Genomic DNA, 16,448 nt, shown 5'->3' on the forward strand with positions numbered 1-16,448 from the left:
TCGATGAATATTGCATGGAAACCGTTCGGAGCCGCGCGCCGGTGTTTAGCGCTCGCGAACGACCGAGACACACGTCAAATATTAATCCTTAGAAATATCCCGGCTTTCTTCGCTCCCACGTGCATCATCGCACGCGGCTATTTTACGACCTATCGTAAACGAAAAGCGTAGCTTAATCGGGAAATTCCGCGAGCGTGCGTGCATGCGTGCGTGCGTGCAAATTTGAGACGACTGTAACTCGTCGCTACTTTTAACAGGTCCAGAAAAATATTAGCTTAAAAAATTATATAATATACGTAATATATATATATATCTTACCATTTGGAAAATTATTATTATAAATATTATATTTTAAATATAAATGTTGCAACACACTGAAAAAAATATATATATATTTCTACTCGTTTATTGAAAAGAAGCAAGGATTGATTTAAAATCTTTTGATGAAATAAACTCTCTTGAAACCAACATTAAAGTCCAGTCATAGAACTATGCGAGATCTAATCTCATCTTAAATTATTTCTCTAGCGAAGCGAATACGAATACGTAAGGCGAAAGGGAAATACTCGTGTAATTTCGTTTTGAATAACCGCTCGTGCTCGGTCCCGGCCCATTGGGAAACCACGCGATGCGAAGAAGGAAGAAGGGACGCCGACGCGGGCGGCGGGAAATGAGTTTTACCCTCTTACGTGGCACGCGAAGCGCGCTCGTTCTTACGTGTCGCGCAATTTCCCTCGCGGCACGGATCCTTTTAACATCCGCCTTTCCATCGCCGCGCGATCAAATATGAGCGAAGTCGGTGCTGGTTACACATCAGCATTTTTATTTACGTAAATCAAACGCATCATACCTTCTCGCCTTGTCCGACTTTCTCCTACGTAAATATCATATATACTGCAGGTACACTGGCACATTCAGGTAACATAAACGTTAAACACGAATTTAAGGCTTTATCGTCAAGGACCCCTAAATATATAAAAAAAATTAAATTTTAAAATTTTTTCTAAACGATTTATTGTATTATTATATTTATATCTAGAAAAGTTATATACACGAAATACTAAAAAATAATAAAAACATTGCACATTTTTTATTATTAATGAATTCGCTTGTTCGTACTTTTCAATTTATGTAATTTAAAGCAGCATGAAAGATTGTCCTCGAAATTCTAAAACAGCTTGAGATTAAGTCTTAAACGGTTTAAATATGCTTCTGGCAGTGAATGCACAGTGCGCAGCCGGTACTTGAGAAAAATCCACGTCAAGGATCTCTAGGGTAGAATATATTAGCCGCGCTTTTTAGGCTCCGCACGCTTCACGAAAGTTTACCGAGATCGCGTCTCAGTTAAGGTAAAGATTTACGATCTCTCCTGACCTACGGTCCTCGGAAGTTGTTTGCCCGGCTTAAAAGAAAAAAAAAGACGAGGCGTTAGCAGTCGGTACTTATTGGAAAGATAAACCGGAATATATAGAACCGTGAGAGACGCGCGGCTTTTCTCCCGATGTCCAATTTTGTCACTGGTAAATATATATGTATATTAGGAGAGAGTACCTATATACGCACATATTACGAGAAAGTAAGAGAATATCTCGCTAAAAAAAAAAAAAAGTGCTGGACCCTCTGCTGAAGAATGCTCGACTTATAAATATTCAAAACTTGGTGTTTCGAGCACAAGTCTCGATGGACGACTTATATATATATATATATATATATGCGATGAATGAATTTACGCCCCAACAATAATTATGGGGGGAGACATAAAGTCACAGACTACGCGTCATCAAATATTGCAATACCGCGAACCGCGTCTCCCGGGGTGAAACCCGCGACTAATACAGTTCAAAATTTATGGATTGCTCCGAGACACGTGCGGTCGCACCCAGAGAGAGAGAGAGAGAGAGAGAGAGAAAGAGAGAGAGAGCCGCCGTCATTTCGCGTTAACGGGCGTTAACTCGAAAGGGTTAACGAGTGTGTCTTCGCGGTTGCGTGTAGCGGTGCTGTGCCGACATTGTATCTCAAATGAACATTCCGTACAACGGCGAGTCGGGGCGCTTCGTAAATCAGAGTTCGAGAGGTTAAACGGGACTTCCGCGACGCTCTGTGCTCGTGTTCCTCCATTCGCCCCGCAGAAATGCACGGCGCGGTGAAGGAACACGCGCGCGGCAGCCGAAGCCTGGGCGAGGCAGGTGGAGAACGCGAGCTGAGAGATGAACGGAGCTCGCGCGCGCGGCGGCAGGCAGAGAGAGAGAGAAGAGAGGCGAGTCGAGAGCTCTCACGCGCGGAGAGAGAACGAGCGGAGGACGCGTCGGTTGAGGAATGCTCGTGAAAGTCTCGAGCCATTGAGCACGACGAACGAGGCTCCTCGCTGTATCGCGCGCGCTCGCCATTCGCGCGGCGCGGCGCGCGGCTCTTATCTCCCCGGGCCCCTTAACATTAGGTAAGAGTTTATGGCGGTCTGCACACGCCAAGGTCTCGTTTCCGCGTACCAAGGTTACCGGCAATCCAAACGGAGAGGAGGATATTCGCGGAGATGGAGGATGCGCGGGCACGTACGGACTGCTTTACTGTAGCGAGTAACGGCCGTGTGGGAGTCGTGGGTGCAAGTCACGTCGAGAGTTTAGAATTTAAAAAACAACAGCCCTGTCTGACACACACAGTCTTCGATTAAGTCGTTTCGAGACTCTTACAACATAATTTATTATTATCGTCTCTAGTACATTAACGATAAAGTTCACCGTTAGCGTACGCGACTATATGCAAATTATTTTTTAGAACGAAGGCAGGCAGCCAGCGCGTTTTAAAAAGAGAAAAGGAGGCGAAGGTACATGGCTTTCATCTCATTTTAATTCAGTTATCCATCTCGTGGAGATGGTATCGATCACCTTTCGGAAGCAAGAGGCGCAATAATCGTTAACCTGAAACCTGGTTGACCCACAAAATCCAAAAGGTGAGAGCTGGAACGCGAAGTCAAGCCACTCGGATGCGACTCTGACCTCTTACTCCGGTCTTGATAGCCACGTATTAATTAATGCGCCGCCTCGCGCGGATAAATTGAGCCTTCATGCGTTACGATATTAATAGATGGTACATTTTTCATCGGGCTTTATATCATGGAAAGAAGGATTTTGCTAGGTCTAGAATTTTGCTGGATACAGATCTGAAAGTATAATTCTTGTTGGACCATCAAAATAATTTTATTGGAAAGTTAAAAATGATAAGAATTTTTAACTTTCCAACAAAATTATTTTGACATTCTTGCAATCAGTTTGACTTTTCAACAAAATTATTTTCAGATATGTATATCGAGCAAAATCGTTCTTTCCGTGATCGGAAATATTTTTGATATAACAAAAAAATATGTATTGCGCGATATAGTATTCATAAAAAAACCTACCAGAATTTACTAATTACGGCATTGTCTTCGCCTTTTATTTTGTCACATACCAACGTCGTATAAAACTTACGTTTAAATGATATACCATCGGTATTACGTAAGATTTTTATCAAAGCAATGTGTAAGTTACGATAAATCGTGACACGTAAACCCGCGCAATAAAGCAAGTCAAGTCGATCGATCGCACCGTCATCCAGTCCCTTGACGATGACACGCGCAGCTAATCTTTGAAGGAGTATCACCTTGGGTGCGCGGCCAGAGTCAGCTCCTCGTCGCCAATACGCAAAAGATCGGATGATGAAAACCCAGCGGGTCGCCATTTATTCGACCGGTCACACTTGATGCGCACGACACCTTTACTAATTTATCCATTCAGGTTCGGTCTTTCATCGAGAATTCCAGCGTGCGGTAGTCATCGTCCCACCTAGCACTCCCAAAAATACTCTCCGTCGTCCAACGCGGGTTTCGTTCGCGACGGTCATTCAATTTTCGCGTTCACCTTTGACCCTCCCCCTCCCCCATATATAGCCATACTTCAGAATCGCTATATACATTTTAGGACGCTCCACGAATTCATTTCGCGTCGCTTTGCGAATCTCATAATCGCGCCGTACGTCGCTACGCATCCCCAAGTATATCCAATTAATTCCGACGCTAACCGGTATACATATATATATGTAGATATATAAACGCGGTGAATTCACGAGAAGCGCACAGTTATATTACCCATTGATTTATTATATTGATTCACGCTATCTGGATTTACGACGCCTCTCAGGCATGCGTAAACTTTGAATATCAGGAATAATCATATCGCTTTTGAGCTAAAGTGAAGAATTATACACAATTTCGCAAGACGAACGACTGAGACGCACGGCACGATGGGTTGATTAATGAGCGGGTAACATTTTTTCCTCCACGTGATACAATACGAGCGTAATCAAGAGACAATAGTATACGTGCACACACAATACATAAAATGAGAACACCTGTACATATATTTCGTAGCGGCCGCGCCGAAACCGACGAAACCCACCTTCGCACGACGTCTGCGCGCTTAATTCATTCGCGCCAGCTAAATTAGGCGAGGTGTGAAAAAGGACACTCGTGAGTGCGAGTAATGAATTTTTCGGGGAACCGGGGAGAGGACGAGGAAGAGGTGGGAAAGGGGGAGGGGGGGCCACGGGAAGATGAATTTCGGTGCGAGAACGCGGCGGGTACCGTAACTTCGTGAAAAAGATGGTTATCGGCGCGGCGCCGGCCGACCGATGCGGAGATACGGGGGCCGAGAGATGCGGATTCGGCACGACGACGACGCGGACGACGCGCGCGACGGGAGGAGTGCAAATAAAGTTCACGATCGGCGCACGGACCGCGATGGTAGGCCGGCCGCCGCCGAGTATTCTAACGGGGCAACGTCACGGCACGTTAACGTTCTACCAATGCGGAGGGGCTACCTTTCCGCGGTCATTTTCCATACTCTGTCGACCAGAGATCGCCAAGATCCGCGCGTCGTTTCCGCGCGGCACGGTTCCGCCGAATAATGATCGGCGGCGGATTCGTCTATAGAGCCGAACGGAGGCACATGCAGCCGACGCACATCGACTGGATTCTCTCTTGACATTTTTTTTTCCTGATTTATCTCACGACGCTTTACGAGGAATTGAGATGTATGTAACAATGCTTGGTGAGATGTCACAGTGGAAATTTATCGCGAATTATATTCCAAAGGAATAACTTTTTAAACGGGCTACAAGACGGGGGCCACCTGTTGGAGCGGGATCATCGGGTGGTAATGGAAGGCAAGAGTATAATACTTCCGACTTAATTTATCGCAACCTCGGCGAAGTACGTGCGGGGAAATAAACGCGGAGGGGAAAATTTGTATAGAATGCGGCGACGAGAGGGAAACGACACGCCGAGAGACGCAGTAAGTCGCGGCGGAATACGACATTTATAGGCGAGCCGCGAGGGAATCACGTACGGGGATATGGCCGTGCGAAATTTTTCATCAGCTGCAGTCCGTCGTCCGGCTACTTCTCCGGGTTCGGTTATACCGCGAAAGCCATAACATCTCCACACCCGCCGACCGGTGCTCGTAAAAATCGCGCATTGTGTTTGGCTGCGAGCGGAAAGATGCGCTCATCTCCGTTCGGTATTGTTTTCCGTCTTGGAATATCGCCCGCCGGGCGCGCGACCATTCTTTTTTTTATCTGGAAATACAGCCGCGATCTGCCTTGTCTTTCACGCCGTGAAGGGGCTACGAGAAGGCACGAAAAAAAACATGACCAGATTTACGAAACAATTCTTCATATTCGATATGAAGTTTTATCTTCCAGTAATTCTATTCTGAATGGGATAGTTTTGAGAAAAAATGCGTAAATATTGTAAAGCCGTAATCACACTAGCGATTGAGGATGAGATAGAATTTAAATTCGACCAATCAGAAGAAAAATAACTAATATCAAGTTTAGTAAATTTTGCTTTGATTGGTCAAATCCCAATCCAATCTCAATCTCAACCATTAGTGTGATTACGGCTTAAGTACACAACTCTCGATTCTGTATTTTAAAGATTTCTAAATTCTATAAAATAAAATCGGCATATCATTGTCAATTCTTCTCGAGAGCCTTGACCTTTACCTGCGAACCTCTCATTCTCCGCTCTCGACTGCCAGTTTACAATGAAGCAAAAAGTTTCGAAAGATACGTGAAATTCTTGAAAGAATTTCTTACCAGCCGCCGTAATACTTATTGACAAAAGAGATCTGGTAATGATAGGTGATGCGGTTATTAGCGGATTAATTACGACGCTTCTTCAAAATGAATTACGTAAAAAAAAAATCGTTTCACTGGACCCTTGGAAATAATCCCGAAGCTGCGTTGAATATCTTTTTCGGGATTCTAAATCGGTCGTCAGCCTGAATGAGTAAAAAATTTAGAACGTAGCGCACGCGCAAAAAAAAAGCGGCGGCTTTCCCACGTTTAAAGGTCCGTAAATCACGGCGATAATCAGGCGCGCATTCCCATAACGCGGCACGGTCGCAATAACCGTGTGTGTCTCTCTCTCTCTCTCTCTTTCTCTCTCTCTTTCGCGGAGGTTGATCACCTGGGGAATTATTATAGGTAAACAACTATTTTCACCTTATAGCGCGGCGACGACGCTACCGACCGACGACGATGCTCGAGCGATGAAAAATCCGGATCGCGCGCAATGAAAATTCTCGGCGCATTCCTCGACTATGCACGCACGCACGTTCGCACGCATGCGATGTATGCACCGCCGCTGTATGCGTGCATGTGCATAAGACGCTCGTGCGTACCAGGATGCTGCACTGCACGGGCGGACTCGCTGCGTAACGAGCGCACGGCCATAACTAAACGCGGACCCGATGGGCTGCCGATCCGCGCGTTTCGGGATTTATAGTCACCGCGAACGATCGACGGCTTGGCAGCGCGGTTCGGCGAGAATCGCTTGGACTTCGCGTATCTCCTTCTCGTTTCGCTTTTTTTTTTCGTTCTTCCTGTTTCACTCTCTCTCTCCTCCTATCCGGATGTCATAATTTAAAAAATTTTAAGTGGTTCATTATTCGACAATTAAACGTTCGGTGCGATTAAAATGCGATCAAAGTGAATTGTTTACGAGCGCGCGAGGTGAAATATAATTCTGAAATCCTTTTCGTTTACTTTTTTTTCATTCTTTCCGGTTTCATTTTCGCGACTGTCCTTCTTTTCGGACGTCGTAATTAAAAAGTTTTAAGTGGTCCATCATTCGACAATTAGACGTGCGATTAAAATGAGATCGAAGCAAAACTGTTTACGAGCGCGCGATGTGGAACATATATTCTGAAATCATTTTCGCTTGCTCTTTTCCATTCTTCCCGTTTTCTCGACCCTTTCTTTCCGAACGTGTCGTAATTAAAAAATTTAAAGTGGTTCGTCATTCGAGCTAAACGCTCGGTGCAAGATAAAACTGAGATTAAAGGGAACTATTTGCGAGACGACGTGAAATACATAACGGTGTCCAAACAGGCTGGTTTTGTTGAAGCGAAATACGACACGGACGACATTCTACAAAGTGTAACGTTCCGTCTATTTAACGATAACGACGTATTCAATGGATGTTAACCTGATTAAGCTTATAAAAATCGTATCGCGACGCAACGCATTTCGAAAGCGGGTCAACGCGCGAGATATTTGAAAACTAATCGCGACGGGCCCGGGAACGACGTTCCGCCGCATATGTGTACGCGTATCACCTGTGCTCTCACAATACGACACACGTGCACGATACGTACGTATATTATGGCAAAGGTACGAATGGAAATAGGGCGTGCAGTGCTCGCTCGCCGTGTGTCAACGAGCATATATATATATATATACCCACGTGCCCACGTGCGAATGCCGCAATTTTCACGACGAAATTGCTCGCGGCTCGCGCGACCTATTTTTCGCGGTCGTAAAACCGAAGGTATCGATGCAACAACTCGGAGAGCGCTGAGATTTAACGTTTTCAACTCGCCGAGATTTTATCTCTCCGAAGGCGCGCATTAAATCGAGCCCTTTAAATCGAACGTTTCAATTTCTCAACCGAACGTGCAGATTTATAAAATCGCTTTCGCAAAGTTCTCTTCAAGGTTTACCGGTTTATATTTTTTCAAAGACTGGATTCCCCCCCGAGAAATTCGAAGCACGTTTTTCTCGAAAAATAAATATATCGACGGCGATACAGATTCCGTGAGTCGTGAACGTTTGTGAATAATAGTCTCGTCGTGTTTGTGGCTCTGCAGATAAATAGAAGAGCGTGTTGTACATTAATATTAATGCCTACCGATCCTGTCGTTTTGATGCCCGCTAATATCGCGACGGGCTGATAAAAATTCGCGCGTCCACCGCTGCGCAAAATAAATCACGAAGCGGCGAAGTATATCATGACGCGCCCGCGGCCCGCGCTCGAATAACCGACAATTTGTCTATTCAAATTATTCCGGGTAAATGCCGCGCGTGTGGCATAGCATGTTAATTGTGTATCGCGTTATTTCAATACGCATTACTCATGCATACACGCCGGCCGGCGAACGCGCGCGGCGCGGGCATAATTTATTTCCGTGCTTTAAGGTTTTAATCCCTTTCGTTATTTAGAAACGTGTGCGCGGCCTACCCACGTACCAATGTCGTGCCTCGAATCGTGATACAGTAATTTTTACGGAGGGGAGAACATTAAATTAATGCGGAATAAAAATAAACTGAAAGTAAAAAGCGCGACGCGCGCGCGCTTTGGAATTTCATGAAGCCAATGACAAATGTCGCATAATTTAAATTATACCATTAATTATTTTCGCTTTAACTGTAAAAGTTTCTTTTTTCTAACAGATAAATTAAAAGCGAAATTTTAACCGAGGCCAACAAGTTTTAGGCCAAAGCTTCGTCATCAACACTAAATGATTTTACAAACATTGACACGATCGCCGTCCAAACAATCGTCAATAATCTCAATTGCGTTTCTCTACGGAAAGAAATGTCTCTTGTTCAGAGATACTTAATTCGAAAGGGTTAAGTTCCGTCGCGTGAAGCCTGCTCCGATATGTCCAACACTCGGCCGATTATTTCTCTTCTCTCGACAGAAAGATGCAAAAATTCGATAATTCACTCACCGATAAGTCCGCGACGTTGCTCCCTTTCCCACGACGCCGTCGCCGCCGGGCTGTCTCAGACGTTGATTGAAGGAAAAGTTAACCGCGTTCAGGAAGGGAGCCTTCTCTCCTCGATGCGACACTCGAACTCGCGATACCCAGTGGCTGACAAGCAGGAAGATCACTGGCACCCCGTCCGATGGAGCGAGAAAAGAATGCACTGCGCGTTCTCGATCGCGGACGGACGAGCGACGGATGTCATGCACTGTCACGATCACTGTCGATTGCCAAACGCCGACGCCGATACCTGTACACGATACGATTATTATACAACTTCTCTCCTCTCTCTCTCTCTCTCGTAGGATACTCTTCCGCGTTCCCGACACGCGCGCGAACAGTACCGCACCGCGGCGCGTTCGCAGCTGCGACCACCTGCCGAACGCGGGCCGTGTTTACATCGCACGAGGCGCGCGCGGTAAAGGAGGTGGGGGGAGGGACAGGAGGAGAGTGACGGCGAGTGCGCGAGCGCGCGACGAACTGTACACCGCTACCTGTCGCTTCGGCGTCTCGCGGGCGAGTGCGCGCCGCCGGCCGCGCCGCGGCGCGCAGACTCGTCGCGCCACCGTAGACCGGCGCGGCGGCGGGGTGGGGACGGAGCGCGCCGTGCCGCGCCACCCCCTCCCCCCCTCCAACACGCCAGCCCGCGCTAGCGCGCCACCCGCTCGTTTACCTCTCTCGCCGGAGAACGGTACACCTTTTTCCATTTCGCTCTTCTCTATCAGCCTCCCCCGGGGGAGCCGCCGTGGATCCTTCGCCGCGCGCCACGGACCTTTTTTTTTCAGGGGGACGCAAGGACGGCTCTCTTCCGCGGGAAACGAGCCACTGATAACGCGAGGCGAGCCGGTCACGGCGCGGCGCGCCCTCGAGCTCAACGCGCGCCTAGCTGCCACGGCTTGACTCCGTGCATTAGACTGTTAGATTGAAAATTGAGATTGCGCGCGCTGCAAATTGGGGACTCGACCAATCGAGAACGAAGCGGGCGAACATGGAAATTATAGACCGGCACTCGTCTTTCGGTTTTTAATAGCAATTTCAGTCAATGACCTGCTGACTTTTGACTCCACGTCATAATCGCGTGTCCGACAAAAGAGCTTTAATTTAAGATCATTTCGCTGTAGGTACTGCACTATTATACCAACGAAAATGAATGAAAGTATATTAACTGTAAAAAGAAAATCCATTAATGTTCGACATGTGTATATTAACACGATAGTAATAATTAATATCATTTGATACACATGCATACATAAACTTTTCTTCTTTTTTAATAATTCCACTGTCAAGCGTTTTTCTCAATATTATTAAACGATTTATATTTTCTTGTTATTAAAATAAAAAGTTATTTTGAAAATTATTGTATTCTTTATTTGAAATATTGAAATTTAGGTTGAGTGCATTCGCTTTTATCACAAAACTTATGTATGGCAATCATTATGCAACAAAAATAATGCATGTCGTTAATTTATTCAATCAATTTTAAAAGAATACTGATAGAATGAGACAATTATTAAAGCTTATGTGCAAAAATATATCTTTTTTATATCTCGATATTGGCTAAAAAAAATTGTATGTCATAGGCCGAAAATGAACTAATCCATTCATAAATATATATAGTAACGTAATAATGTACGAAATATTTGTTTGCTAACGATAATAAGCGATTAATACAAACGTTCTCTCGATTGTGAATTTATTATTTAACAATTCTTAATGAAATCTAAGCTTCCGCAAAATCATTGTGTTATTGCAAACATCAAATTGCTTTTGCTGCTATGATAAAACTTGTATGAGAATCAATTCGCCAAAATTAATGCACATCATTAATTTACTACTCGATCAATTAATTTTCGTACAAGCAGACTATAATCAAAACCTATATTAAAGAAAATTGAGTTTTAATCCTAAAGTCATCTATAATATATTCTGTTTTCGCGATATTGTGGAAAGTCATTTGTCTCTTTCCGTGCAATTTTCACGCGTCAATGTTCGCAAAATGTTGCACAAAATTACAAAAATATACGGAGTGCTAGGATATAGGTAAGCGTGTAGTGGTTCACGAATTCAAAAGTCTTTATACTTTAAACTGTTTTAATATTATTTTAACGTTATAATGAATATATGTATGTATACTTATAAACGTAAAAGAGTATTTAACACTAATGAAACTGCAGAAAGGACTTCTCGTGTCCATTAGTATGGCACGCATTTTTGTTCTCTCTTATCGCGAAAAATCGTGTTATCGCATTCTTCGATGCAATTGACTTTTACGTACTTTTGACATAAAGATGCTCTCGCTTTCGCGACACTCGCATATATGTGAATCCATTCGCGATGCGACGAAAATGATAAACATTATTAACTTGTTTACGATCGTTTTTAGAAGGGGCTACTCGTGCAATTAAATAATTATTAAGATATCGAGAAACGTGTGTTTTATATTTCGTAATAATCGGGACTATCGGGAGCGCGCGGTTGCGCGCAGTCATGCACTTTAGCGCGGACCAGGGAGAGAGAGACCGCCTCATCGCCCGGCATCCGTGTCAGGTTTCGGTGGACGATCAGAAAATTACGGTGCCTCGGGCTCTCCTCCCCCCCTCCTCGCGCGCGCCACGACCACCCCGTTTTTTCGTCGGTGCACTTAACCGTGTGCAAAACCCAATCACGATCGATCCGAACGAACGATTCGGACGGACCACCGCGAGGAACCGAAAGGAACACGGGCGGCCGGTTTTGCGATTATTAGGGCCGGGAGATACGCAGGAATAAAAAAGGAGTAAAGAGCGAGATGCCAATATATATAGCCGGCGCGCAATAAGATAATGACTCACGAATAATGTGATTGCCGGGGCGGTCAGATCCGGAAGTCGAAAGAAACGATCAAGTCGAAACAATCGGCAATGACTCGGCTTCTACATATAAAACTGTCTGCTGTTCGAACTTCATTCATTTGAATAAATTAATAGTTATTTTCCGATATGCTTTAATTACGATCGTTTTTAGAAGGGGCTACTTGTGCAATTAAATAAGTATTAAGACCGATATCGAGAAACACGCGTCTACTTCGCGTACACTTCGTAATAATCGGGACGGGACTATCGGGAGCGCGGTTGCGCGCAACTATGCACTGGAGCGCGGACCATGGAGAGAGACCGCCCGCTATTACTTTTTCCTACTATTATCATTCCTATCTGAATTTTTTTTTCTTGGTGACATGAATCACGCGCGTTTTGCGTAAACTTATATGTATGAAGTCTGTACATACTTAATCATAATTTATTTTCTTCCACACGTTTCACACGTTAGAGGAGATTATTATCTGCAATAAATCACGTAAGATACATACATTTAGTAGGAGATATATACGTTGGATATTCGCAAGGCACACCGCAACTGCATGCTGGCGTCATCTAGCGAAGTCGAGTCCGAATCACTAAGTTAGTAGGAATTTCCTACATTTCTGTATTACCAGCTCTGGTATTACTTTACCGAATATATTTTTATATTCCAGTAACCTCTAAAAAAAAAATCGTACACATCATTGTTGAATTGCGTTTGACGTGCACAATAATGAATGAACAAACGTACAGAAAAGAGCATTTTTGCATGATTAAAACAAATTAAGGAAAAATTGTTAAAGGACATAATAATAGTAAACTAAGTAAACAATAAGGGACAGTCGCTACAGTTTTACGCAACGAAATTTTGCAATATATATTATAAAATAAACTGCCGAATTAAAATTGTGAAACATTTAATACCATTAGAAAATATATCTGTCACGATTCAGGATAAGAAAATTTCAAGGATTTATCTATCTCCCCGTCTCGTCCTCTACAACATCTTTAAATGACTTTCCACAGCTTTTGCTGAAAAAAAAAACTTGTGAGAAAGAACTGGAGTGAATATTTACCAGAAGGAATATTCATTAAATAACAATATGTCACATTAATATATTGCGAGCTTGAGTATATAACGCGCTGTCGAGTCACGCGCACTTAGTTGTATGCTATTTACAAGAACTATAAATCAGGATTATTTATGTGGCGGCCACGTCCACTGGTTGGACGGTGCTTCCTGCATTAATTTCTCCCATGGTTTCCAGACCAACATCTTCTCCGCCAGCGACAACTCGTTCTTTGCCTGTATTATAAGCTCCTCCACCTGTCCGCAGCCCACCTTGTCTTCTATAGCTTGCACGCTTTCAGTCTGCAAAATGTTACAATTGCTCAGAAACAGTACATGACAATTATTACATAGGATAATCATTGCTGCCTCCACGAGTTGTGCTATTCACCTTTTGCACGATCGTCAGTCTGCTCTTGATAACCCCCTCCGTTTCCTTCCGATAAGTGTAATCCTTCGGGAACTGGCCCAGCACTCTCAGAAGTCTATTGTACAGCGGTATTAATTCCATGTGAGGATTCTTGCACACGGCTAGTCCTTTCAAATTCGTAGACTGCAAATGAAAGTTTTGTCTATGTTAAAAAGTGTGAAGTGAACTCACTGAATCCTTGCAAGAGTTATTTGTATCAGAATCGACGAATATAGTGGAAATACATGTTACGACCGGCTAATTACGCGTGTGCATCGTTGCATGCGTAGATAAATTACCTTTTTGAGCACACCTGCCATGGTCAGGGCGGTATTACCTAACACTCGATTATGTTAGAGATCTCCCTTCACTCCATCAGTTTTCTAACCTCAAAATTTATTGTCATGCATGTATACCGTCTTATGGAAGATCATGATGAGTTTCTGAACACACTATTGTTACAAAATTCTATGGCACGAATCTGCGCGATGAACATCTTTTGAAATTCTTAATATTACGTTATTTAAAGAAATTCGAATAATGTGCAAAATTTCAGTAATTAGAATAAAAATCTCATCTTAAAAAGAATTTAATTCATTAAAATACGTTTTAAGACGAGGAACAGAGAATCAGTGGAGATCGGAAATAAATAAGTGAGGGGCAATTTAAAGATAGAACGTTTTTATTTATTTTTTCCGCATGTAGAAATATTTATCGATTAGATTTGGCGACGCGCTCCAATTCGTCCTTCTTCTTGATCGCGTACGAATTCGACGAACCCTTAGCGGCGTTAATGAGTTCGTCGGCTAAACACTCGCCGATCGTTTTAATATTGCGGAATGCGGCCTCCCGCGCGCCAGTGCACAACAACCAGATGGCTTGATTAACACGTCGTAACGGGGAAACGTCCACGGCCTGTCGCCTCACCGTACCAGCGCGACCAATACGCGTGGAATCTTCTCTCGGTCCAGAGTTGATGATGGCTGTGACAAGAACCTGAAAAACACAAATGTTCGAATGAAACAAGTGTAATATTCAATTACGTTATGTAAATTAATTAAATGTGCCTCGCGTATGAAGTGACATTAATTTAAAATTAAATTTGAGATGAACATAAAATAAATATAATAAAGTTAATAATAAATACAATAATAGACTATTATGTGTGTGTATGTGTACATAAACTTTCAAATTAAACTCTTTAAGGTAGTCCAATGTACAAATATTCAAAGTAAAGACACAAAGGTCTCGAATGTAGAGCAAACTTTAAACAGCAAAACTCACCTGCAGAGGGTTCTCGCCAGTGAGAAGGTGAATGATTTCGAAGGCGTGTTTCACGATTCGCACAGCCATTAATTTTTTTCCATTATTTCTGCCGTGCATCATAAGCGAGTTTGTAAGACGCTCCACAATAGGGCACTGAGCTTTCCTGAAGCGCTTCGCCGCGTAACGCCCTGCCGAATGTGGAAGGTACTTCGCGTTTTTCTCCTTAACTGCGATGTAATCCTGCAGAGACATATCGTTCACCTGTACGTCGTCGCAGTTCCAACGACCGAACAATTTAATCTCTGGCAATTCAGCCGGCATGGCTACCGGCAATGTATTTGTGGTGGCCACCACCATATCTTCGAAAGCTTCCTTGTCATCCATTGTTTATCTGTCACAGAAAAAGAAAAAAAATTGTTACTTGCTCTTGTAATAAAACATAAGTTAAAAAACCGCGAATAATTTTTCTATTAAGGTATCCCAAATTATATACTCCTAAATGTATACAAATTCAGTCAAATTTTAAATGATTTCTAATATTGTATAACAAATTATTTTCATATTATACAAAGCTCATATATATTTTCTCTTTTAATCTATTAAAAAAAAAAATGTAACAAATATATAAAAGAATTAAAATAACTTTTAACACAATAAATTAGAGGACACATTAAATTTTTACAATCTTTATTAACAATTTAAAGAAATAATTTGGGATAAATCGGACAAATTCGTTACAATTCTCAGAGAAAGAGAGGGAAATATTTATATTTTCGGGGGCGGCTGTCGCGTTTTGTTTGGCACACGTCGAAGCGTAAACAGAGGAACGAAAATCGACGATACGGCACGATGCGATTCCGCGTAAGTCGATCGCTAGGCGAACGCTCCAGCTCGTTAAATTGCTCAATGAAAAGGTCCGGACAGGCACGAAACTGGCAAAACACATGGCCACGCGGTCACATGTACCGCTGCTCCGCGCGTGCTTCTCTCGCGCGAGATCCCGCACGCTTTCCCGCACCCGCACGATCACTCGCGGACGACCGCCCGTCCACGATCGCTCGACAACGCCGACCCGCACCGCCTCGCGAAATTACCTCGGAGCAAACGGCTATTCCTACGCGGTAACTTACGTTCACGTCTTCGTCCGTGCGGGCGTGAATAGGAAAAGGCCATTACACCGCGAGCGCCACCTGCCTAAGATCGCCGGATTTTGAAACGCTAGTCAAAATTGCAGCCCGGCGGCGGAGGGGCGTGAAAATTCGACACCGTTTTTGGTCGAAAACGCGATGCAAATATAAATGCATCTCAAGATCAACGTCTGCGATGAGTAACACCAATAAATATGCAGGAAAGTACACAATTGCTGATTTGACCACAGGTGTGTTTTTTGCAGCTGCACTATACTGCACCTTTCGCACTCTAGATGAAATAAATATAATTGAAATAAAAAAGAGAAAAAATAAATAAATAATGTAGAGACACAACTGAAAGAAATATATCTCGTGGCTATGTAAAATCAGAGAGAAGCATCACTCTCTGATCCGAGAGAGGACATGATGTCACACGATGACGGCCTTTTGGCTGTAACGTTAAAATCCCCTCGTGCACTAGCGCCCTCTGAAGAAGTGGATCCAAATTATATAGCAAAATCCAGTTTTCTGCACAATTTGTGGTGCGTGTCCGTACTAAATCCCCTATTCGAGTCTGCTGGATTTTTATTCTCGAAAAATTACGTATTCAAAAGTATGTACATTTCCGTACTTTCTAATGCGTAATTTTTCGAG

At 43.5% G+C, this 16,448-nt stretch overlaps 2 protein-coding genes across 3 annotated transcripts; both read right to left on the reverse strand.

Moving 5' to 3' along the window:
- Positions 1 to 12,820: 12,820 nt before the first annotated feature.
- Positions 12,821 to 13,810, reverse strand: LOC105450724 (NADH dehydrogenase [ubiquinone] 1 alpha subcomplex subunit 5). The gene is made up of 3 exons (XM_011690700.1): positions 13,698 to 13,810; positions 13,381 to 13,542; positions 12,821 to 13,292 (listed from the first exon to the last, which is right to left on the reverse strand). The coding sequence occupies exons 1-3, from the start codon at positions 13,716 to 13,718 to the stop codon at positions 13,119 to 13,121; spliced, it is 357 nt and encodes a 118-aa protein (XP_011689002.1). The 5' UTR covers positions 13,719 to 13,810; the 3' UTR covers positions 12,821 to 13,118.
- A 252-nt stretch (positions 13,811 to 14,062) lies between these two features.
- Positions 14,063 to 15,888, reverse strand: LOC105450725 (40S ribosomal protein S5). Of its 2 annotated transcripts, none has more exons than XM_011690701.1 (3): positions 15,795 to 15,888; positions 14,683 to 15,055; positions 14,063 to 14,394 (listed from the first exon to the last, which is right to left on the reverse strand). In XM_011690701.1, the coding sequence occupies exons 2-3, from the start codon at positions 15,046 to 15,048 to the stop codon at positions 14,110 to 14,112; spliced, it is 651 nt and encodes a 216-aa protein (XP_011689003.1). In that variant the 5' UTR covers positions 15,049 to 15,055; positions 15,795 to 15,888; the 3' UTR covers positions 14,063 to 14,109. The 2 variants fall into 2 exon arrangements, with proteins under 2 accessions (XP_011689003.1, XP_011689004.1); XM_011690702.1 differs by having other exon boundaries at positions 15,759 to 15,849.
- Positions 15,889 to 16,448: the final 560 nt, after the last annotated feature.

The sequence above is a fragment of the Wasmannia auropunctata genome, unplaced genomic scaffold (assembly GCF_000956235.1).
Source record: "Wasmannia auropunctata unplaced genomic scaffold, wasmannia.A_1.0 LD336057.1, whole genome shotgun sequence".
Lineage (NCBI taxonomy): Eukaryota > Metazoa > Arthropoda > Insecta > Hymenoptera > Formicidae > Wasmannia > Wasmannia auropunctata.